The sequence below is a fragment of the Populus euphratica genome, unplaced genomic scaffold (assembly GCF_000495115.2).
Source record: "Populus euphratica unplaced genomic scaffold, PopEup_1.0 scaffold115.1, whole genome shotgun sequence".
NCBI lineage: Eukaryota > Viridiplantae > Streptophyta > Magnoliopsida > Malpighiales > Salicaceae > Populus > Populus euphratica.
The window spans coordinates 35,306-58,649 of NW_011500006.1; the positions used below are offsets into that span (position 1 = coordinate 35,306).

At 36.1% G+C, this 23,344-nt stretch overlaps 2 protein-coding genes across 4 annotated transcripts; both read left to right on the top strand.

Moving 5' to 3' along the window:
* The first annotated feature begins 998 nt into the window (after window positions 1-998).
* LOC105141172 (germin-like protein subfamily 1 member 16) lies at window positions 999-22,564 on the top strand. Of its 3 annotated transcripts, none has more exons than XM_011048307.1 (3): window positions 999-1,080; window positions 21,488-21,615; window positions 21,714-22,564. In XM_011048307.1, the coding sequence occupies exons 2-3, from the start codon at window positions 21,489-21,491 to the stop codon at window positions 22,265-22,267; spliced, it is 681 nt and encodes a 226-aa protein (XP_011046609.1). In that variant the 5' UTR covers window positions 999-1,080; window position 21,488; the 3' UTR covers window positions 22,268-22,564. The 3 variants fall into 3 exon arrangements, with proteins under 3 accessions (XP_011046609.1, XP_011046610.1, XP_011046611.1); XM_011048308.1 differs by lacking the exons at window positions 999-1,080; window positions 21,488-21,615 and adding exons at window positions 7,458-7,681; window positions 7,780-8,012 and having other exon boundaries at window positions 21,947-22,564; XM_011048309.1 differs by lacking the exon at window positions 999-1,080 and having other exon boundaries at window positions 21,397-21,615.
* On the top strand, window positions 1,262-2,443 carry LOC105141173 (germin-like protein subfamily 1 member 16). Its single transcript, XM_011048310.1, has 2 exons — window positions 1,262-1,487; window positions 1,586-2,443. Exons 1-2 carry the CDS (start codon window positions 1,271-1,273, stop codon window positions 2,137-2,139), a joined length of 771 nt encoding a protein of 256 aa, XP_011046612.1. The 5' UTR covers window positions 1,262-1,270; the 3' UTR covers window positions 2,140-2,443.
* Window positions 22,565-23,344: the final 780 nt, after the last annotated feature.

Here is a 23,344-nt window from a genome sequence, read left to right on the forward strand (position 1 = left end):
TCTCTCTCTCTCTCTCTCTCTCTCTCTACACACACACACCTTTCTTAGTTTGAATCCAAGAAGAGATTATGAGAAATAAACGCTTTGTTATACGTGGATGATCTTTTAAAGTCATGCTGAAGAGATTATGAGAATCAAAAGCTTTATAATTAAAAATAGAAATTTAAAATTAAATGAAGTCATGCTGAAGCCGCACCAATGAGAAGACCCGTCCTCCAATGACTGTGCCAATAATTAAAACTATTTTTCAACATTCTGCTCAGAAACAATAAATAAATAAACAAACACAAATATGTATGCTTGCAGTGGTAAAATTTAATTTGATATTGAGTTGGAAAGAATGAAAAAGAAAAAACAATTGAAGTCCATTAACCTCCCGAAAAGAATGAAGAGGTTCTTTCTAAGAGTAGAAGAATTGAAAAATCTAGAAGTTCTTGATGATTGAGTAAGTAATTAAGATCAGATTCCTTCTTAATCGTCGTGATTAAACAGCAATTTTTTTGTCCAATTAAGAGGCGTAATGTACTTGCCTCCCATTAGTCATCGTCACTGTTGTTAGTCTCTGCTTGGTTATTTAAAAAAACAATTGAAGTCCATTAACCTCCAAAAAAGAATGAAGAGGTTCTCTTCAAGAATACAATATTTGAAAAATCTAGAAGTTCTTGATGATTGAGTAACTAATTAAGATCACATTGCTTCTTAATCCTCGTGATTAAACAGCACTTTTTTGGCCAATTAAGAGGCGTAAAGTATCTTGCCTCCATTTAGCCATCGTCACTGTTGTTAGTCTCTGCTTACTTGGTGAATTAATTAATTATATTGCTCCAAAAATGTAGATTTAACTAGTGAAGGTGCGTTAGAGTTTCATCCTGTATTCAATCGTCAAAGTCCAATGTTCGCTTGATTAAAAAAAAATTACTTGTTGTTGAAAAAAGAAATTAAACGATCTCATCGAGTTCCGTTTTATAACCTATAAATACCCATGCTCTGCATGCAAGCTCTCACGCCTTACCCAACAAACAATACCCAAAAAAGGAAAAAGGAAAGGAAAGAATTCAAGGTAGCAAGCCACAGGAAAACCATGATGAAAGTTGCTAAAATTATATTGCTCCAAAAATGTAGATTTAACTAGTGAAGGTGCGTTAGAGTTTCATCGTCAAAGTCCAATGTTCGCTTGATAAAAAATAATAATAATAATAATTACTTGTTGAAAAAAGAATTTTAAACATTCTTATAAGAGTTTCATGACCTATAAATACCCAGGCTCTGCATGCAAGCTCTCACGCCTTACCCAACAAACAATACCCAAGAAGGAAAAAAGAAAAGGAAAGAATTCAAGGTAGCAAGCCAAAGAAGAACCATGATGAAAGTTGCTCATTTGATAGCAGTTTTTATTCTCTTGGCTCTGGCTTCCTCATTTGTCACTGCCTATGACCCCAGCCCCCTCCAAGACTTCTGCGTCGCAATAGATGATGCTAATTCTGCTGGTACATTCAAGATTGTGATATTTCCGATTCACGAACTATTATATGTATTTCATTTTGAATTCGCATTCCAACTGATTACATTTTGCTTGTGTCTGCAGTTCTTGTTAATGGAAAATTGTGTAAGAATCCAGGCCTCGCCACTCCTGATGATTTCTCGTACTCGGGGCTTGATGTTCCTGGAAACACATCAAATCAACTTGGAGCACGTGTTAATATCATCACAGCCGATCTAATGCCTGGGCTCAACACTCTTGGCATATCTTTAGCACGGATAGACCTGGCGCCAAACGGTGGCCTAAACCCTCCACATTATCACCCCAGAGGATCGGAGGTTCTGCTGGTTTTGGAAGGCACTCTTTATGCTGGCTTTGTCACCTCAAATCCTGATCATCGCCTCTTTACCAAAATCCTAAAACCAGGAGATCTCTTTGTATTCCCATTCGGCCTCATTCACTTTCAATTGAATATTGGAAAGACTCCTGCCGTTGCTATTGCTGCATTAACAAGTCAAAATCCAGGGGTTAACACAGTAGCAAATGCAATCTTTGGAGCCAGCTGGCCTCTTTATCCTGAAGTTCTCACCACAGCATTCCATTTGGATAAAAAACTTGTGGAGGATCTCCAGAGTCAAGAATGGGTGAACCCTACATAAATATTTTCTAAATTTCCCAAATTCGCATAGTTGATATGCGATAATAAAGAAGTGTTCTATGCCTTCCCCTTTCAGAGTCTATGTGTTTTTCGGAACGTTCTGCACCTGTTTTGTTAAGCTAATAATTTCTCTGTCAAGTGTCATGTTGCTGAAGGGTTTATACTCTTCGGTTGAGGTTTCCCTTTTGGATTATCCACGTCCGATCTGTATTTTGATTAACTTAAGATGGCAAGCTGCCAACTTCTTTTCATCATGTACCAAGTTTATGTGTTGTTTGATTGTATGTTGTCACTTTCTTTCCTTCTCCCGGGGTTCTTTCCTCTTGGAGCTTTTTAATCTATGTACGTACCTTGGCTTACCAAAAAAATAAAACAAGGTATCAAAATTTTTTTTTACCGAGTAATCAAGAGTCAAAATCTAGACCACCACCAGTTAAAAAGAAATCCAGCCTCGATCTCGAACAAAGAATGACGAAGGTAGAGTTTCAAAGCATAGAGCCAATCTCTTGGCTGAAAAGCTTATAATGTAACCAAGGTCTGTTTTATGGATTATTCATCCAACTTATCATCACTCATTTTTTAATTATTCCTCAATTATATTATTTCTCTTTTAAAAAATCAAAAAATATTATCAAAAAAATATAAACAATGAAATAGGATGTCAGAGCGCCCTAAAATAGTCAAAAATTAGTTGAGAAGGTTAAAAAAATACAAAGATTAAAATTTAACAGTATTTTATTGATTGATAACAGCCCTATTGACAAAGAAAATTCAATTTGAGTAAAAAAATCCAAAATCAGATGTTAATGGACTCAATTAAATTTTATTAAAGGTTTCATTGAATTTATAGAGAGTTTGATTGCAAGAAAAATTAATTTTGGAGTCAATTTGAGTTTTAGTTGGAAGAAATTAAAGTTATGAGGTCAAATTATAATTTTTGAAAGTTAATTTGGTCAAATAGAAGGCTTAATTGTATAAATATTAAAGTTTGATGGTCAATTAGGGACTTAATTGAAGAAATCCGAAACCAATGACCAAAATAAAAAAAGGCGTATAAGTAGAGGGGTTGTAATTAAAACCAAATCGAGGCCCAATTGAAGAAATTCAAAGTTTATTTCTTAATTGAGGGTTAAATTGCACTAATTCAAAACCAAGGAGTAAAGTGAAAAGGGTGGTCAACTTCAAGGCCATTGTTGGATTTTTGGCAGGGGTGCAATTGCATTGATTTTAAAATTAAAATTGCAATTTAGGACTTCATTGAAAAAATTATAAATTGAGGACCGATGTGAAATTTAACACATTTTGTCGTCTTTTCCTTTTAAATAAAACGATGTGTTTTGTCTAAAATGGTGTTGTTTCATGCACTATTTACAAAAAAAAAAGATCAAAACGGTGTCATTTTGAACGGCACCATCATCTTCTTCCCTTGGAAGCGTAGAGAATAGGGGAAGAAGATTTTTTTCTCTCCCCTCTGTTTCTCACCAACTTCCTTCCTACCAATGACTTCGAAAGGACGCCTACACAACCCACATTTTTCACGTGTTGAAGAGGTAGTGGAGGGGCGACAGCATAATGGCCGCTCCGGCCACGTTTCCCTCCCCTATTTTTGTCTATAAAAATAGGGGAAAAGGAAGAAAAAAAAACCTAAGAGAAAGAAAGGAGATAGAGACCGAGACCAAGAGGAGGAAGAGGAAACAGGAGAGAGAGAAAAAAACTAAAAGGGAAAGAAGAAGAACAAAAGGAAAAAAATAGAAAATAGAGAGATAGGGAAAGCAGAGGAAGAACCGATGACAACAATCATCTCTGCCATCTCCAACCACCGTAGGCGACAACAATCGCTACCCTTCACGCCAGGTACGCATCTCTCCTTCCCTACTCCATTCTTCTATTTTCATCCATTTGCATGTAGAATGTGAGCAATTCACGTTCTGTAGCAAGATGAAAATAATTGGGTGGTTACCATACACAGCATAGTAACCAGCCTATTCTCATTTATGAGCTTGTGCTGGCCCTTTGTTGCATATTGTGCCGATACCGACCCGTTTCATTTTGTTCTGAGCCGGTGTTAGCCCATTTTATTTTATGTTGGGCAGGAGCTGGCCTGTTTCATTTTATGTTGGGCCGAAGCAGACGCGTTTCATGCCAAGCCAGTGTCGGCCGATTTTCATGTACAATCGGTGCTGGCCCATTTTGTTGTATGTTGGGTCGATGCTGGCCCATTGCAAATAAATACACCATAAAAGTACAACTTCGGTATTGAAATACCCGATTGTCATCAAAATTTCCAAAAATATAAAAAAATTAAAAAAACAGAAAAATATTGTTATGCATACGGCCAAGTGTATTAAAGCTAAAAAAATCATATTGTGTTTTTTGCACATACAGCCAAGTGTCTCAAAGCCAAAAAATCATATTGTGTTTTTTTTATACATTAAAAATAATGTTTTAGTATGCATTTTGGCTTTAATAACCAGTTTATTAAAGTCAAGAGAACATTGGTCAAAATTTTAAAAACAACAAAAAATTTACTTTGTTTGTCTCTTAGTATCCGAGGTATGACATTACACGTAATATATATTCTGGATATTTAATTCTTTTTTAGACAATAGAACGGTTAGGTTTAACCGTATTAAAGATAAAACCTCGTTATTGAGAATGACTTGTCTTGAATCTTAGACAGACCAACAATTAAAAATCACAAAATAAGACTTTAGATTTTATTAGACAAAACAATGCAGTCTACCTTAGGTAGGATGTATTTGGGGTGTTAATACCTTTCCTTTATGCAGCCAGTCTCCGTACTTAATCTCTAAGACCAGTTAAGGTTTCTAATGACTAAAATACTAGGTGACGACTCCCATTCAAATTTTTCACTGATAAGAGATACAAGAGTTCCTTGTCTCGTCATATTTTGCTAGAAACACACCACATTCTATTTTATTTAGAGAGACGACGATCGTCACGATGCTGCACACATGCGACACAACTAATAACATTAATAAAGTTAGATTCAATAATAATATACTTGTGATGTAAGAGAGAGTTAGAGGCTGAGATCTCAATAGCTTTGACAAGAACTTGTGGCTCGGCTTCATTGGATTGTAAAATTCCAACCGACAACAAGAAGATACCAAGAAAAATTCCATAATGATTTTGCCAAAAACCACCCATACCCAAGGGACCTGGCTTTCCCAGTGAAGATTCATTCACATTCCATTTGAAGCTATTAACCTTAGGGGCAGACCACATGACAACCAAACTAATAGTCCCTTTGCGGATCTTAATATATCTGAAGCCGAATAGGAAAAATAAGAATCTATAGTCCTTTAGCCACAAGCGGAGTCTAGTAATAATAAGAATAGTGTGTTATAGCCAGGGTCTTCTGCTTGAAGATCACATCATTACGGAGAAACCAAACGGACCATGAAACTGAGAAAAAGAGTATCAACCATGCCTTTTTTTTGGAACTTGTCATTGAACAAAGAATCCTACTGAGAAAAAAGGGCTGAAAAGCTATGTAGGCAACACCACGTTGACCCCCGGCAGCTTTAATCTCATCTCTAGAGAACGGAATTTCTAGAGCAGCAAAGGAGGAAGACTAAAGCTTTAGAAAATCCAGATTACAACTAGAGGCTCTAGATCTACCATCATGAGAATAAAGCTTACTAAAGAAATTGAACTTCACATCAGAAGGTTTTGTCAGAGTCGTTCCATCAACATCTAAGGAGAAAATCTAATTCTTTTTTTTGTCTTGTCGTGGCAGAGGGATGAAAAAAATAAGTATTTCTGTCTCCAAACTTACACCACTAAACTCTTGATTTCTGATGACAGGCAGACTCTTACACTCTGTAGAAATTTATAAGACTAAAGGCAATGGTGTTGTTTCTATTTAATTCATCCACTCATAAGTCTCTGCTTTCTTTATGGGAATCTAGGGAATCCACTTCAAGTTTTAGAGCTTTGATTTTACTATTAGTGTTACCCACCACATTTTTACCTCACTGTATGCAACTCTCTTTCAATAACCTCATTGTCGAGGCCACATTATTTTTACCAAAGTTAATAATCAAAGCTGCATTCTAGAAGACCTGTAGCACCTTCCTGAAATCAAATAAGTGCCACCAATAATTCGTGAACCGGAAAGGCTTTGGACCCCAGTTCATAGAGTCTAATAACAAATGAATCGGTCTGTGATCTAAAGAATACTTTGGAAGCCCATACTGGGTAAAAGATGGGAAAAGCTGAAGCCAATCAGTCAACATAAATATTCTATCAATATGGTTTGCTACATTACCTCTAGACCAAGTAAACTTCTTCCTGTTTAGAGAAGAATGAACTCGTGATTTTCCTGTTTTGATACCAAGTTAAGTTAAGAGATTGGTTATATGTGAATTATAATGATTGCAACTAATCTTTGTATTTATACATTTACGGTTATGGTTATATACAATACATTAATTAAGAGATTGGTTATATGTGAATTATAATGATTGCAACTAATCTTTGTATTTATACATTTACGGTTATGGTTATATACAATACAAAAGTGGAATATACTAAACATGATAAATACACACATATAAAAGGAGTCTAGCCTCTTTCCATAACAACTCCTTTCTTAGTTTGAACTAGAGTTTGAATCCAAGAAGAGAAGATGACAAATAAACGCTTTGTTATACGTGGATGATCATCCAAAGTCATGCTGAAGAGATTATGAGAAATAAACGTTTTATGATTAATTAAAAATAGAAATTTGAAATTAAATGAAGTCATGCCGAAGAGCCGCGCCACTGAGAAGACCGGCCCAGCCTCCAATCACTGTGCCAATCGTCAGAAACACTAAATAAATAAACACAAATATTTATGCTTGCGGTGGTAAAGGTTAATTTGATTTTGAGTTGGAAAAAATGAAAAAGAAAAAACAATTGAAGTCCATTAACCTCCAAAAAAGAATGAAGAGGTTCTCTTCAAGAGTACAATATTTGAAAAATCTAGAAGTTCTTGATGATTAACTAATTAAGATCACATTGCTTCTTAATCCTCGTGATTAAACAGCACTTTTTTGGCCAATTAAGAGGCGTAAAGTATCTTGCCTCCATTTAGCCATCGTCACTGTTGTTAGTCTCTGCTTGCTTGGTGAATTAATTAATTATATTGCTCCAAAAATGTAGATTTAACTAGTGAAGGTGCGTTAGAGTTTCATCCTGTATTCAATCGTCAAAGTCCAATGTTCGCTTGATTAAAAAAAAATTACTTGTTGTTGAAAAAAGAAATTAAACGATCTCATCGAGTTCCGTTTTATAACCTATAAATACCCATGCTCTGCATGCAAACTCTCACGCCTTACCCAACAAACAATACCCAAAAAAGAAAAAAGGAAAGGAAAGAATTCAAGGTAGCAAGCCACAGGAAAACCATGATGAAAGTTGCTAATTTGATAGCAGTTTTTATTCTCTTGGCTCTGGCTTCCTCATTTGTCACTGCCTATGACCCCAGCCCCCTCCAAGACTTCTGCGTAGCAATAGATGATGCTAACTCTGCTGGTACATTCAAGATTGTGATATTTCCGATTCACGAACTATTATATGTATTTCATTTTGAATTCGCATTCCAACTGATTACATTTTGCTTGTGTCTGCAGTTCTTGTTAATGGAAAATTGTGTAAGAATCCAGGCCTCGCCACTCCTGATGATTTCTCGTACTCGGGGCTTGATGTTCCTGGAAACACATCAAATCAACTTGGAGCACGTGTTAATATCATCACAGCCGATCTAATGCCTGGGCTCAACACTCTTGGCATATCTTTAGCACGGATAGACCTGGCGCCAAACGGTGGCCTAAACCCTCCACATTATCACCCCAGAGGATCGGAGGTTCTTATATTCGCATAGTTGATATGCGATAGTAAAGAAGTGCTCTATGCCTTCCCCTTTAAGAGTCTGTTTTTTTGGAACGTTCTCCACCTGTTTTGTTAAGCTAATAATTTCTCTGTCAAGTGTCATGTTGCTGAAGGGTTTATGCTCTTCAGTTGAGGTTTCCCTGTTGGACTATCCACGTCCGTTCTGTATTTTGATTAACTTAAGATGGAAAGCTGCCAACTTCTTTTCATCACGTACCAAGTTTGTCTTTTTTGATTGTATGTTGTCACTTTCTTTCTCTCTCCCGAGGTTCTTTGCTCTGGGAGCTTTTTAATCTACGTACGTACCTTGGCTTACCAAAACAATAAAAAAAGGTATCAAAAGTTTTTTTAACCGAGTAATCAAGAGTCAAAATCTAGACCATCACCAGTTAAAAAGAAATTCAGCCTCGATCTCGAACAAAGAATGATGAAGGTAGAGTTTAGGACATAAAGTTGAGCTTCAAAATCTAAATGTAATTTATTTATGTGGAGAGAAATAAAAAAGTTCACCGTTTTCATCGTTCGCCACCTAGAAGATGAGTGTGCGAGGCAAAGACGTGTTACAGAAATCATGATTTCCATCTCTTCTTTCAAGTAGTCTCCATTCAGGTGTGGATCAATGAGACTTTCCCATAGGCCGGAGCTAAGTAAAGACCTAGCCTGCAAGTCAAGGAGACAAAACAGCTTAGTCTTCATTCTGGTTCTGAATTCATTCAAATCCAAATTATTTCTTTTCTTACCCATAAAACCGAGCTTCCGTGATTCACCTGGTTTGTTTGGATAGCCTCTTTCCCAGTGATAAGTTCTATTTAATATTATTTAAAAAATTAAAATGATATTTCAGAAAAAATAAAAATTAAATTATGCTTTAACTGAGTCACTTTAATTTGTTAGGATCAATTCTCATTTTTAAAAATAATTGTTCAAATTTAATTATAATTTGATCTATCAAGTTAAGATAGGTTTAATGATTATAGATTAATCTGTCAGATTTAATATATATATATATATATAAAAACACAAATTCATTATATTTTCTATATAGTTTAATTTGAAATTTATTTTCTCTCTTAACTTTTATAAATTACATTTATTTTTGTGTAATTTACATGTTTAATAATAATTTATCAATGCATTCTGTTTGAACCAAGATAAAAAAAAAAATGTAAGTTATATAAAAATATAGGAGTAAAGTAAAGTTGAGATCAAACTATAGAATGGTTTATATAATTATCCCTTTTATTAAATTCAAGGAACCCCATCTTTCTGTGACGTGATATTTCTTTTGAGGAAATTGCCATTTTTCTGTGACGTGATATTTCTTTTGAGGAAATTGCCATTTTTCTGTGACGTGATATTTCTTTTGAGGAAATTGCCATTTTTCTGTGACGTGATATTTCTTTTGAGGAAATCGCCATTTTAATCTTTGACAAACAGTATATAGTGGCGGTCAATATCCATAGCATACATCACAGTTCCATAGCATATACATCACAGTTTATACTCTATATTTCAAAGCCAATATATAAGCAAATTTGCTAGAGTCCAACTCGGAGGCCACACCAAATCATTCAACAACCGGGTATAACATCAACTAGAGAATGATTAGGCCTTAATTAAGCTTGAAAGGTGAATTCTGTAGTCTTTACGATGACTGACTTTATTACACATACACGATCCCTGAAATGAGCAAATAAAGAAAACCCACAAAAACAGTTTGCTTATAATACGTGTGGCTATAAGGCGTACACCATGACTTTTTACAAAGAAGACACGAGAGCATGATGTGGGTGTAGGTAAGGTTGCAGTAATGATGGGAGTAAACATCAACCTTCTCCAATCAGCATTGATGGACTGTCTTCCTGATACTTTTCCTACCTGTAATATCATTTTGCTGCATAGATGATGCTGTTGAGGGAGATGGTACAGTCAACGCTTTTGTAACTGAGAGGCCGTTCTCTTTTTATGGAAGTGACTCTTTTCTGATGAAGATGGTACAGGATGTCGAAGGAGTGAATGGTTAGAGCCTTGTTGAGAGGTCCCTTGCCTCTAGAGTACGATTCTCCCAAGCATATCCATCACCAGAAAGCTGCAAGTTGGGGGCAACCCTTTTAGGTATTCATTGACTACTGTTTGTTTGAGCCTGCAATACAAAGACCATAGAAGTGAGACACGGGTGAAGAGAGACACAATTTGGAATGTCAGCTTGAATACCCTGAAAGGCTGCATCCAACTGCAAGGATTGTCGCATGGTTGACTCGTGCTTGATGGCGTAGTTCTGAAATGTAACTGTCCCCAGAGCAAAATTTAACTAGGAAATCTACCTTAATTCTGTCTAATAACAGAGAAATCTCTGAATGAATTTGTAGAATGGTAAAGATTTCCCGCGAATAACTTCACAAAGATACAAGCTGCCTGCCCACTATCTATAAACTTTCTATTTATTGATAATACAAGAGGATATTAGTTCCACAAACAAAGATTCAGTCATTCAGCTCACTTCAAGGCTGCCTACCCCACGAACCAGCAATCAATAATTTATTGAACAGAGTAAATACACCGAACTTTTTTCATGTTCTTCAACTTCCCCAAGGACAAAAATCACATTTTCTGGCATTTCCACATCCAGCCAGAAAAGAAAGGCAGACGATGATTCAATCCACCCGATCCACTTTACTTTAACTTCATTATGCTTCTCTCAATTACACCCCAGCTACAGAAGGAAAATGGGAAAAAAAAACACTGCTGAATGATTCTAGTGCATAGTGAATGAAATGTTTGCATTCATGGAAATAATGACCTAGTTATTGCATAACTCAAGAAATGGCTTATTTCCGGTTCCAGGCTTAATAGTTGTAGAACTGGAAATATTTAACCATGCGATAACTTGAATCCATTGTTGTAAATTTGTCAATCTTTTTCCAACCACCGTAACTTTGTTGTTATAGTAAGTAATAGTTAGTTGGCATGTATTAGGCTGCACATGGGTTGCCTCATATTTCTTCTATAAACAGAGACGAGAGAGTAAGAGGAAAATATAGTGTGTGCAAGAGAGCGCAGAGGTGATGAGTGCAACTATGAGAGTGAGAAAGTGCAGATTTGAAAGAAACACCGAGTGTAAGAGTGGAACACTGAGTTTTGTGCGATTGTATTAGGTTGATTTGAGTATTTGTATCATTCCTCCAATAATATACAATTTGTTGCCTCCATGGATGTACCTGATTTTGGGGAACCATGTAAATCTGCTTGTTTGTGTTTTATTTGTGTTTGCTTTCGGTCCAGTATGCGCAATAAATTGGTATCAGAGCATTAGGGAAGCTAGAACACTAAAAAAAAACATGTTTTTTCAGCTCTCTATTCAAAGTTGCAGAATTTTCAAAGTTCTCAGATCTTGATTTTGACCACCTGCGAAGATTCCTCTCGTCAATATGAGTCCGGCGATATAAAGATCATCAAAATTGGAGTTGAAACGAGCCCTGTAGAGCTCGTCGAAGTTTCATCGAAAATCTACCGCAAAAACCAGACAGTGCCGGAATTCTCACCTGAGAAGACAGCCACGTCATCTGACACGTTGGCGTTGAGTCACCATCTACGTCATCAACAGAGGGTCCACATTTCCATGTCATCAGACACGTCATCTAATAGTGGCAGGATATTCTCTTGACAAAATAAGAATATTTCGTTGATAGTAAGAGAATATTCCTGTGATAGAATATTCTTTATCAGAGATAGAATATTCCTTCCCTGAGTTAACTCAATCAGATTGATTTTTTTTTGCCAACTCAATGATTTTTTGACCCGTTTCAACCATTTTGGACGCAACTGTGGTGTATGTTTTATGAAATAGCACACTGAAGTTACTGTTTTTGGCTCTTTTGAGCATAAAAGTACGTGTTTCAATAATTTTGAGAGCCTATTTGTAATCCAAAGACGTCCTAATGGCTGATATTCTAGAAGAAAGATTAGCAGGAAATGCTAGTATACCTCCACAATGTATCCCAGTATCAAGTACCAAATTTGAGGTGGAGAAGTTTGATGGGAAGGGTAATTTTGGCATGTGGAAATGTGAAGTCATGGATATGCTTGTCCAAATGAATTTGGATTTCACTCTAGAAGATAAACTGAAGGATTTGGATGATAAAAGCTAGGAAAGGATTAATCGGTTGGCTTGTAGTTCCATCCGACTTTGTCTTGTAAAGGATCAAAAGTACGCCTTTTCAAAACAAAACTCTGCAAAGGAATTATGGCAAGCACTGGAGGACAAGTTTATGAAGAAAAGTATAGAGAATTGTCTCTACTTGAAGAGAAGGATCTTCCGCTTTTAGCACAAGAAAAGTACTTCTATGAATGAGCATCTGAATGATTTTAATAAAATGATAGCTGATTTGAAAAATTTAGATGTGGAAATTGATGATGAAGATAAAGCTTTGTTGTTATTGAATTCACTGCCTGACACATATGAACATCTCGTCACCACTTTACTGTATGGTAAAGAAAAGATTAAATTCATTGATGTGTCCAATGCTTTGGTAAACAATGAGTACCGAAAGAAGGACCAAATTGTTCACAAGGAGTCAACGTCAGAAGCATTAACAGTTAGAGGCAGAACAAACCCCAGAAGATTTCAAGGGCGAGGGAGATCTCACTCAAAATCCATACGATAATCATCAAATAGACGATATCTTGCAAAAGATGAGTGTGCCTTTTGTCACAAAAAGGGGCACTGAAAAAAAGATTGTCCGATCAAAGGCAACATGGAAAAAGATGAACCAACTGTGAACGTTGCACGAGATGAAGTTGAACAAGACTCTGCATTCATGGTCTCATCACTAGAAAACCATTCTGGTGAATGGATTCTTGATTCTGCATGTTCCTATCACATGTGCCCTAACAAGCATTTATTCTCAAGACTTAAGGAGTTCGATGGAGGAGTTGTGTTGATGGGTAATAATGATGTTTGTGAGATCAAAGGGATTGGGACTATCCATCTGAAGATGCAGAATGGGGTAGTCAAGACACTGATAGAGGTACGGTATGTACCTGACTTGAAAAAAAATCTATTCTCACTTGGAGTCCTAGAATCAGGTGGTTATAAGATTATCATGCATGGTGGAGTCCTGAGAGGAATTCGTGGCGCATTAGTTGTCTTAAGAGGCATGAGGAAAGGAAACTTATATTTCCTGGATGGATCTATTGTTACTGGTATAGCAGCTATTTCCAAAAGCATAGAAGATGATGAAGTAGATAATTCCAAACTTTGGCACATGCGCTTAGGGCATACTGGTGAAAAGGCTTTGCAAGGATTAGTCAAGCAAGGTCTATTAAAAGGCACCAAGACTGGGAAGCATGGGTTCTGTGAGCATTGTGTTCTTGGAAAACAGACAGGAGTCAAGTTTGGCATTACGGTACACAATACAAAAGGGATTCTTGATTATGTTCACACATACGTATGAGGACCTTCAAAGAATGAATCTCTTGGAGGTAATCGTTGGTTTGTTACTTTTATTGATGATTTCTCAAGACGAGTATGGGTGTACATGATGAAACACAAGGATGAGGTCCTTAATATCTTTCTGAAATGGAAGAAAATGGTGGAGACTCAAACTGGAAGGAGAGTTAAGACTCTTCGGTTAGATAATAGTGGTGAGTACACTTTAGATCCTTTGTTTAAAGTTTGCCAAGATGAAGGGATCAAGCGATATTTTACTGTGTGCAAAACACCACAACAAAATGGAGTAGCAAAACGCATGAATCGCACATTGGTGAAGAAAGTTCGATATATGCTATCACATTTAGGACTAAGCAAAGTGTTCTGGGGTGAGGCATTAAGTTATGCTCCTTATATTGCTAATCAGTTACCTTCAGCAATATTAAATGGAAGAACCCCCTTAGAGGTATGGTCAGGCTCTCCTACAAATGATTATGACTCTATGCGTATATTTGGTTGCTCAGCATATTATCATGTTAATGAGTCTAAGCTAGATCCTAGAGCCAAGAAAGCTATATTTTTGGGCTTTAATGGAGGAGTAAAAGGTTATAGGCTCTAGTGTTCTGAATCAAAGAAAGTGATTTTAAGTAGAGATGTCACTTTTGATGAGTCTGACATGTTATAACAAGAGAAATCACAGGAGAAGGAGAAACAGTCTGGTGATGCACAACAGGTGGAGTTGGAAACTTCAGTCATTCCTATAAAGACTGTTCAGACAATCCCTACTGAAGGAGATTCAAATGAAAGTTCAGATGAAAAGGATGCAATAACTCCAGCAACCAGACAACAAAAATCCATTACAACGAGTAAACCAAAAGGAGTTATCAAGAAATCTGCTTGTTATTGTAATATGGTGGCTTATGCACTTCCGGTGATTGATAATGGAATCCCCTACACCTATAAAGAAGCAGTACAAAGTGTAGAAAGTGCAAAATGGAAAGAGGCAATGGATGAAGAGATGAAATCTCTCCACAAGAATCAAACTTGGGATTTGGTGCAACTTCCTAAGGGAAAGAAGACAATTGGTTGCAAGTGGGTATATGCCAAGAAGGAAGGTAATCCTGGAAAAGACAACATCCGATTCAAAGTAAGATTAGAAACAAAAGGCTATGCTCAGAAAGAGGGGATAGATTATAATGAGGTATTCTCTCCCGTTATTAAGCATTCTTCAATTCGTATTCTGTTAGCCTTTGTTGCACAGTTTGATATGAAGTTAGCCCAACTTGATATGAAAACTACCTTCCTACATGGAGATTTGGAAAAGAAAATTTACATGTCTCAGCCAAATGGTTTCAAAGTCACTAGGAAAGAGAATTGGGCTTGTAAACTGAAGAAGTCATTCTATGGATTGAAACAATCCCCTCACCAATAATATAAGCGATTTGACAAGTTCATGATAGAATATTGATATACACGGAGTCAGTTTAATCGCTATGTATATTTTCACAAACTTTTTGACGGTTCTTTTATTTATTTGCTCTTATATATGGATGACATGTTGATCGCATCGAAGAGCAAAGTGGAGATTAATAAACTAAAAGCTCAACTAAGGACTGAGTTTGAAATGAAGGACCTTGAAGAAGCTAAGAAGATTCTTGGCATGGAGATTCAGAGAGACAGAAGAAACGGCACAGTCTATTTGACACAGACCCAATACTTGAAGAAAATTCTAAAGAGATTTGGGGTAGATGACAAGACCAAGCTTGTAAGTACACCTTTAGCTCCTCATTTTAAGCTAAGTGCTTCAATGTCTCCACGCATAGAGGAAGAGCACAAGCATATGGCTCAAATTCCATATGCAAATGCAGTTGGTGCATTAATGTATATGATGGTTTGTACAAGACCAGATATTTCAGATGTAGTTAGTGTGGTGAGTATGCATGATCCTAGAAAGGGTCACTAGCAAGCAGTTAAGTGGATTTTATGGTACATTCATGGCACAACTGATATTTGGTTTAAAATTTTAGAGGGATGATAGACTCGGACAAAATTTAGTTGGTTATGTGGATTCGGACTATGCTGGTAACTTAAACAAGCATCGTTCCACAACAGGCTATGTGTTTACACTTGCTAAAGGGCCTGTAAGTTGGAGGTCAACGTTACAATCAACAATAGGTTTGTCAACAACTGAGGCAGAGTATATGGCAGTAATGAAAGCTTTCAAGGAAGCTATTTGGTTACATGGGTTTATTGAAGATTTGGGAATTATTCAAGAGCATGTGGATGTCCATTATGATAGTCAAAGTGCTATTTGTCTTGCAAAGAATCAGGTTCATCATTCCCGCACCAAGCACATCGATGTTCGATTTCATTTTGTTCAAGAAATTATGGATGAAGGGGATATTCTGCTATAAAAGATTGGTACTGCAGATAATCCAGCTGACATGCTCACCAAATATGTCTCAGGGATCAAGTTCCAACATTGTTTGGACTTGGTCAACATCTCTTGGTATTGAGCACCTTTAGGGTGTAGCGTCATATGGCGCGTTAAAGGCAGCATTGATTGATCATGAGGATTGGATGAAAAAATCTTGTCAAGGTGGAGATTTGTAGCAAATTTGTCAACCTTTTTCCAACCACCATGACTTTGTTATTGTAGTAGGTAGTAGTTAGTTGGCATGTATTAGGCTGCACATGGGTTGCCTCATATTTCTCCTATAAACAGAGACAAGAAAGTGAGAGATAATGTGTGCAAGAGAGTGCAGAGGTGATGAGTGCAACTGTGAGAGTGAGAAAGTACAGATTTGAGAGAAACACCGAGTGTAAAAGTGAAATACTGAGTTTTGTGGGATTGTACTAGGTTGAATTGAGTATTTGTATCATTACTCCATTAATATACAATCTGATGTCTCCATGAACATACCCAATTTTAAAAAACTATGTAAATCTACTTATTTATGTTTGTTTTCAGTTCTGCATGCATGCAGAACATCCATCCCTCCTAATTTTTATGCTGGAGTTATCAAACAAATTAAATTAGACGGTTGGAACACATTGATTTCCCTGCCTCGTGCTAGATCTCAAACAAATTAAATTAGACGGTTGGAACACATTGATTTCCCTGCCTCATGCTAGATCACAGTTAAAATGGCCTGAATTCCAGGACAAGAGATCATTCCCACGTGCAAGGAGGGTCGGTCAAGCGAGCCAACTCTGGTAGGTTCCACAAATCATGTCAGCTAAATGTCTTGATAGCCATACGGCACTCACCAAACGAGAGCGGGAGTGGCATGTGCAGACAACCGACCATTCAAAATTTTAACATGGTACAGTGCCTCTTTCTTATAGATGTGCTTGCATTCTTTTATTCCTCGTTCTCGATGTGGGATAAATGGCATATTTTTTCTTCACAATCTCCTGCTATGATTAAGTCATTCATGTACACTAGTATAATAACTAGCTTTATGTTAACTGATTTAACAAAGCTATAATCTGCATATGTCATTGAATAGCCATTATAAGTTAGAAGTTCAACATTTTACCATACCAGCCTCTTAATGCTTGTTTTAATTCATAGAACACCTTTCATAGCTTACAGACATATTTAGGATGATCTTGACTCTGAAATAACATTAATTGGTTTTTGAAAATTTCTCGATCCAACTCTCCATGCAAGAACATATTCTTTATATTCTTCATATCCATTTGCCACAAATTTGTTAGCTGCAAGTGCAAGTAAGACTTTATTAGTTGTAATCTTTGCAATTGAACTAAACGTTGCATCATAGTCTTGTCCATACTGTTGAGAGAAACCTCGAGCTACTAGACGTGTTTTGTATCTTTCAATTAATTCATATATGGGACGTTTTATTTTATAAACCTATTTGCAAGAAATAGGCTTCACATCTCTTGATTTCGGAACAAACTCCCATGGCTGGTTTCATTCTAATAAAGTAAGCTCCCCTTCCATGGCTTTATTCCACTCCAAACTATGCATTGCTTCTTCAAATGTCTTTGGTTCTTTTGCGTCTTCTTCTTCTATTATAATAGCATTGGCATATTTAGAATTTGGCCTTTTAATTCTTGTTGATCATCTTAGTTCCTCTGTTTTGCTAGGCTCCCTTTTTTTACTTGGTTGTTCATGCACAACTATTTGCTTAGGACTTTGTGCTATGTCTTTTTTGAAATCATCTGAACCTTCACCTTCGCCTAAATCCAATTGAATTTGAACGAACTGTAAAGAATCTAAAATTAGTAATGTCTCCTTTTCAGAGGACCACCATGAGGATACTTCATCAAACAATATATTTTATGATGTGTAGCACTTCCTAGTTAAAGGATCGCAACATTTCCACCCTTTTATTTAACTATATCATATCTTATAAAAATACATCTCGCAGCTTTTTTTATCAATCTTGCTACATAAATGATCAAGTATAAAAACATAGCACACACATCCAAAAACAGGTTTCATGTTCCACAATTTTTCAAAAGGTGAAAGGAACATAACCTTTGTTAAGGAAGCCTATTGATCACGTGGGAGGTAGTGTTCATTGTTTCTGCCCAAAAACATCCTGGAACATTCTTTGCATGAAGTATACTTCCACAAAGTTATGTAAGGTGTTTGTTTATCATTTCTGCGATGCCATTCTATTGTGAAGTGCTGGCACATGTGAATTGATGATGTATTTGATTTTCTTGTAGAAATTTAGAGAACTCATCTGAGGTATAATCTCCTTTGTTGTCCATGCGTAGAAAATAGATTTTCTTACCAATCTCTGCTTCTGCTGCACTTTGGAACTCGTTAAATTTTGAGAAGGTTTCAAATTTCTCTTTTTAAAAATAAACCCACACATGCCTTGAAAAATCATCAATAAAAATCACCATGTACCTTATCCCACTGATAGAAGCTTGCTTCACTAGTCCGAAGACATCAGAGTAGACCAATTCTAGAGGGTTTTTTGGCTTGAAATTTGGATTCTTCATACGGCAACTGATGTTCTTTCCCATACTGGCACAAACTGTTTTTGTTCTTACTTCAAGTTGAGGAAGTCCCTTCAACATCGACTTCTTAATCATTATATCTAGCTTAGAATAGCTAACATGACTCAAACACGTATGTCATAAGTATGTTGTTTTGTTTTTTCTGGTCTTATTTATATAAGCGGATTCTGCAAACATTACATAGACTGACTCTAGCCTTTGCCCCTTCATCAGTGGCCTTTTTGCAATCTCAAGATTATGATATACTCTCACATCTTAAGGTCCAAACAAAACAAAATGCCCTGATGATATTAATTGTGATACAGACAGAAGGTTTTTCTTCATACCTGGAACATGATAGACTAGACAAAAGGTTTTTCTTCATACCTGGAACATGATAGACTATTTAAAGTGATACCTTTTTGGCACTCTAATGATTAGAGACTATTGTATTACCAACATCAGCTATCAGTAATTTTGAGTTGTTGGTTGTTACCACCACACGGTTTCCTTTGTATACTGTCAAGTTTTGCAGCTTCTCCTTGTCACCAGTCATATGATTTGAGCAGTCTGAGTCAACTATCCAATCTTTCTTATAATCAATTTGATCAAACAATGTTGTTGTCAGGACTAGTTCATCTTCTTTGGCAACATCTCATTCTTCTTCACTTTTTAAAGTAACAGAATCACTCTCCACGAACTTTATTAGCCTTATTGTCATGGCTAGTTCATCTTCTTTTGTAACAAATAATGCCTTAGCATCCCATTCTTCTTCACTTTTAAAAGTAGCATCATTACTTTCTATAAACTTTGTTTACCATGTACAAAGCTTAGCCATATGACCCTTGTTTCTGCAATTATAGCACTTTCCTTCAAAGTTTTTTTTTTTTTATCACCTTGGTTCTTCCAACCTCCCTTCCCACGATTACTTACTTCACCTTGATGATTTCTTGTCTTGTCATTGCTCCTTTTAAATCCACCATTGTCATATTTCTTGAAATTCCCGCTACCTTTGTTGGCCTAGAGTGCTTCTTCTTCACTCTTTAGTAAGACTCCTCCCATTTGGTTTGCTAAAACCTCTTAACCAGCAAGCAAATTTTCAAACTCAACAAGTGATGGTTGATTCAGCTATCCCAGTACTACAGTAACGAAAACCCTATACTCAGATCTCAAACCATGGATAACTATTCTTTTCATTCTGGTTTCCTGAATTGGAGCTTGTGGATCCAACTCTAAAATTTCACCGCATAACGATTTTACTTTGTTCAAATATTGAGCAATCATCATGCTACGTTGAGTTATCGATAATAACTCGTTTTCAAGTAACTGGAGCCTTGTAATGTTGTTCTTTGAGAATAGCTTGGCAAACGTATCCCAAGCTTCTTTAAGAGTTTTTGGCACCCCTTCTATGCTCCAGCATATCATTTTCAACTGTTGTCTTCAAAGCAACCATTGTTTTGCCCACTTTTATCTTCTATTTCCTTAGCATACCATTTGTATCTTCTGCTTCTGGTTATATAGTTTCACTTCCGTTGACAACCTCCCACAAATCTTGGCCTTACATGTAGTACATCATACATGTAGACCAAGTATTGTAGTGATGATGATTGAGTTTCTTAATTCCGCTAATAACTTCCATATCACTCATTTTGCAAGCTGAAGAAAACAAAGTAATAATACAATGCCTACAAGAACCTGGCTTTGATACCAAATTGTTGAACAAATGAAAAATGAAGGAAAATAGAAAACAAGATGATGTATTATTATGCATAATTGAGTTGCTTTGTATAAGCAAGAGAGTTACATAAAAATAGGAACTAATGGCTATATTCATTACTTTAGCTATGAAATCCTAAACAAACTTCTAAGGAATAGGAAACCAATCATAAGAAATAAACAAAAAGTGCAAAAGAAGCAGCAATCAAGGCTAACTTTGTCAATTATTATATGAGGCTGGTATTGTAATTTTAACATGGAGGAGGCCGGATGTGTTGAAGTTCCTAGAGAAGAATGAACTTGTGATTTTCCTGTTTTGATACCAAGTTAAGTTAAGAGATTGGTTATATGTGAATTGTAATGATTGTCAAGGATTGCAACCATACTTTACATTTATACCTTTGTGTTATGTACAATACAAGAGTGAAATATACTGAACATGGTAAATATTCTTCTCTCTCTCTCTCTCTCTCTCTCTCTCTCTCTCTACACACACACACCTTTCTTAGTTTGAATCCAAGAAGAGATTATGAGAAATAAACGCTTTGTTATACGTGGATGATCTTTTAAAGTCATGCTGAAGAGATTATGAGAATCAAAAGCTTTATAATTAAAAATAGAAATTTAAAATTAAATGAAGTCATGCTGAAGCCGCACCAATGAGAAGACCCGGCCTCCAATGACTGTGCCAATAATTAAAACTATTTTTCAACATTCTCCTCAGAAACAATAAATAAATAAATAAACACAAATATGTATGCTTGCAGTGGTAAAAGTTAATTTGATATTGAGTTGGAAAAAATGAAAAAGAAAAAACAATTGAAGTCCATTAACCTCCCGAAAAGAATGAAGAGGTTCTTTCTAAGAGTAGAAGAATTGAAAAATCTAGAAGTTCTTGATGATTGAGCAAGTAATTAAGATCAGATTCCTTCTTAATCGTCGTGATTAAACAGCAATTTTTTTGTCCAATTAAGAGGCGTAATGTATCTTGCCTCCCATTAGTCATCGTCACTGTTGTTAGTCTCTGCTTGGTTATTTAATTAATTAATTATATTGCTCCAAAAATGTAGATTTAACATGTGAAGGTGCGTTAGAGTTTCATCGTCAAAGTCCAATGTTCGCTTGATAAACAATAATAATAATAACAATAATAATAATAATAATTACTTGTTGAAAAAAGAATTTTAAACATTCTCATAAGAGTTTCATGACCTATAAATACCCAGGCTCTGCATGCAAGCTCTCACGCCTTACCCAACAAACAATACCCAAGAAAGAAAAAATGAAAGGAAAGAATTCAAGGTAGCAAGCCACAGGAAAACCATGATGAAAGTTGCTAATTTGATAGCAGTTTTTATTCTCTTGGCTCTGGCTTCCTCATTTGTCACTGCCTATGACCCCAGCCCCCTCCAAGACTTCTGCGTAGCAATAGATGATGCTAATTCTGCTGGTACATTCAAGATTGTGATATTTCCGATTCACGAACTATTATATGTATTTCATTTTGAATTCGCATTCCAACTGATTACATTTTGCTTGTGTCTGCAGTTCTTGTTAATGGAAAATTGTGTAAGAATCCAGGCCTCGCCACTGCTGATGATTTCTCGTACTCGGGGCTTGATGTTCCTGGAAACACATCAAATCAACTTGGAGCACGTGTTAATATCATCACAGCCGATCTAATGCCTGGGCTCAACACTCTTGGCATATCTTTAGCACGGATAGACCTGGCGCCAAACGGTGGCCTAAACCCTCCACATTATCACCCCAGAGGATCGGAGGTTCTGCTGGTTTTGGAAGGCACTCTTTATGCTGGCTTTGTCACCTCAAATCCTGATCATCGCCTCTTTACCAAAATCCTAAAACCAGGAGATCTCTTTGTATTCCCATTCGGCCTCATTCACTTTCAATTGAATATTGGAAAGACTCCTGCCGTTGCTATTGCTGCATTAACAAGTCAAAATCCAGGGGTAAACACAGTAGCAAATGCAATCTTTGGAGCCAGCCGGCCTCTTTATCCTGAAGTTCTCACCACAGCATTCCATTTGGATAAAAAACTTGTGGAGGATCTCCAGAGTCAAGAATGGGTGAACCCTACATAAATACTTTCTAAATTTCCCATATTCGCATAGTTGATATGCGATAATAAAGAAGCGTTCGATGCCTTCCCCTTTCAGAGTCTATGTGTTTTTTCGGAACGTTCTCCACCTGTTTTGTTAAGATAATAATTTCTCTGTCAAGTGTCATGTTGCTGAAGGGTTTATGCTCTTCAGTTGAGGTTTCCCTTTTGGATTATCCACGTCCGTTCTGTATTTTGATTAACTTCAGATGGCAAGCTGCCAACTTCTTTTCATCATGTACCAAGTTTATGTGTTGTTTGATTGTATGGTGTCACTTTCTTTCTTTCTCCCGAGGTTCTTTCCTCTTGGAGCCTTTTAATCTACGTACGTACCTTGGCTTACCAAAAAAATAAAAAAAGGTATCAAAAGTTTTTTTAACCGAGTAATCAAGAGTCAAAATCGAGACCACCACCAGTTAAAAAGAAATCCAGCCTCGATCTCCAACAAAGAATAATGAAGGTAGAGTTTCAAAGCATAGAGCCAATCTCTTGGCTGAAGAGAAAAGCTTATAATGTAACCAAGGTCTGTTTTTTGGATTATTCATCCAATTTGTCATAACTCATTTTTGAATTATTCTCTAATTATATTATTTCTCTTTAAAAAATTAAAAAATCAAAAAAAAATATAAACAATGTAAAAGGATGGCAAAGCGCCCTAAAATAGTCAAAAATTAGTTGAGAAAGTTAAAAAATACAAAAATTAAAATTTGACAGTATTTTATTGATTGATAACAGCCCTATTAACAAAAAAAATTTGATTTCAATAAAAAAAAGTCCAAAATCAGATGTTTATGGACTCAATTAAATTTTATTGAAGGTTTCATTGAATTTATGGAGAGTTTGATTGTAAGAAAAAATAATTTTGGAGTCAATTTGAAGTTTAATTGGAAGAAATTAAAGTTTTGGGGTCAAATTATAATTTTTGAAAGTTAATTTGATCAAATAAGAGGCTTAATTGTATAAATATTAAAGTTTGATGGCCAATTAGGGACTTAATTGAAGAAATCCGAAACCAATGACCAAAATAATTAAAAAAGCGTGTAAGTTAAAGGGTTGTAAT

Excerpts from the sequence above, each read along its gene's own strand:
- LOC105141172 (XM_011048308.1), top strand. The coding sequence starts at position 7,465 with ATGCAAACTCTCACGCCTTACCCAACAAACAATACCCAAAAAAGAAAA. Across the intron at positions 7,682-7,779 it reads AGATGATGCTAACTCTGCTG|TTCTTGTTAATGGAAAATTG; the intron begins GTACATTCAAGA and ends TTGTGTCTGCAG. Across the intron at positions 8,013-21,946 it reads ATCACCCCAGAGGATCGGAG|GTTCTGCTGGTTTTGGAAGG; the intron begins GTTCTTATATTC and ends AGAGGATCGGAG.
- LOC105141173 (XM_011048310.1), top strand. The coding sequence starts at position 1,271 with ATGCAAGCTCTCACGCCTTACCCAACAAACAATACCCAAGAAGGAAAA. Across the intron at positions 1,488-1,585 it reads AGATGATGCTAATTCTGCTG|TTCTTGTTAATGGAAAATTG; the intron begins GTACATTCAAGA and ends TTGTGTCTGCAG.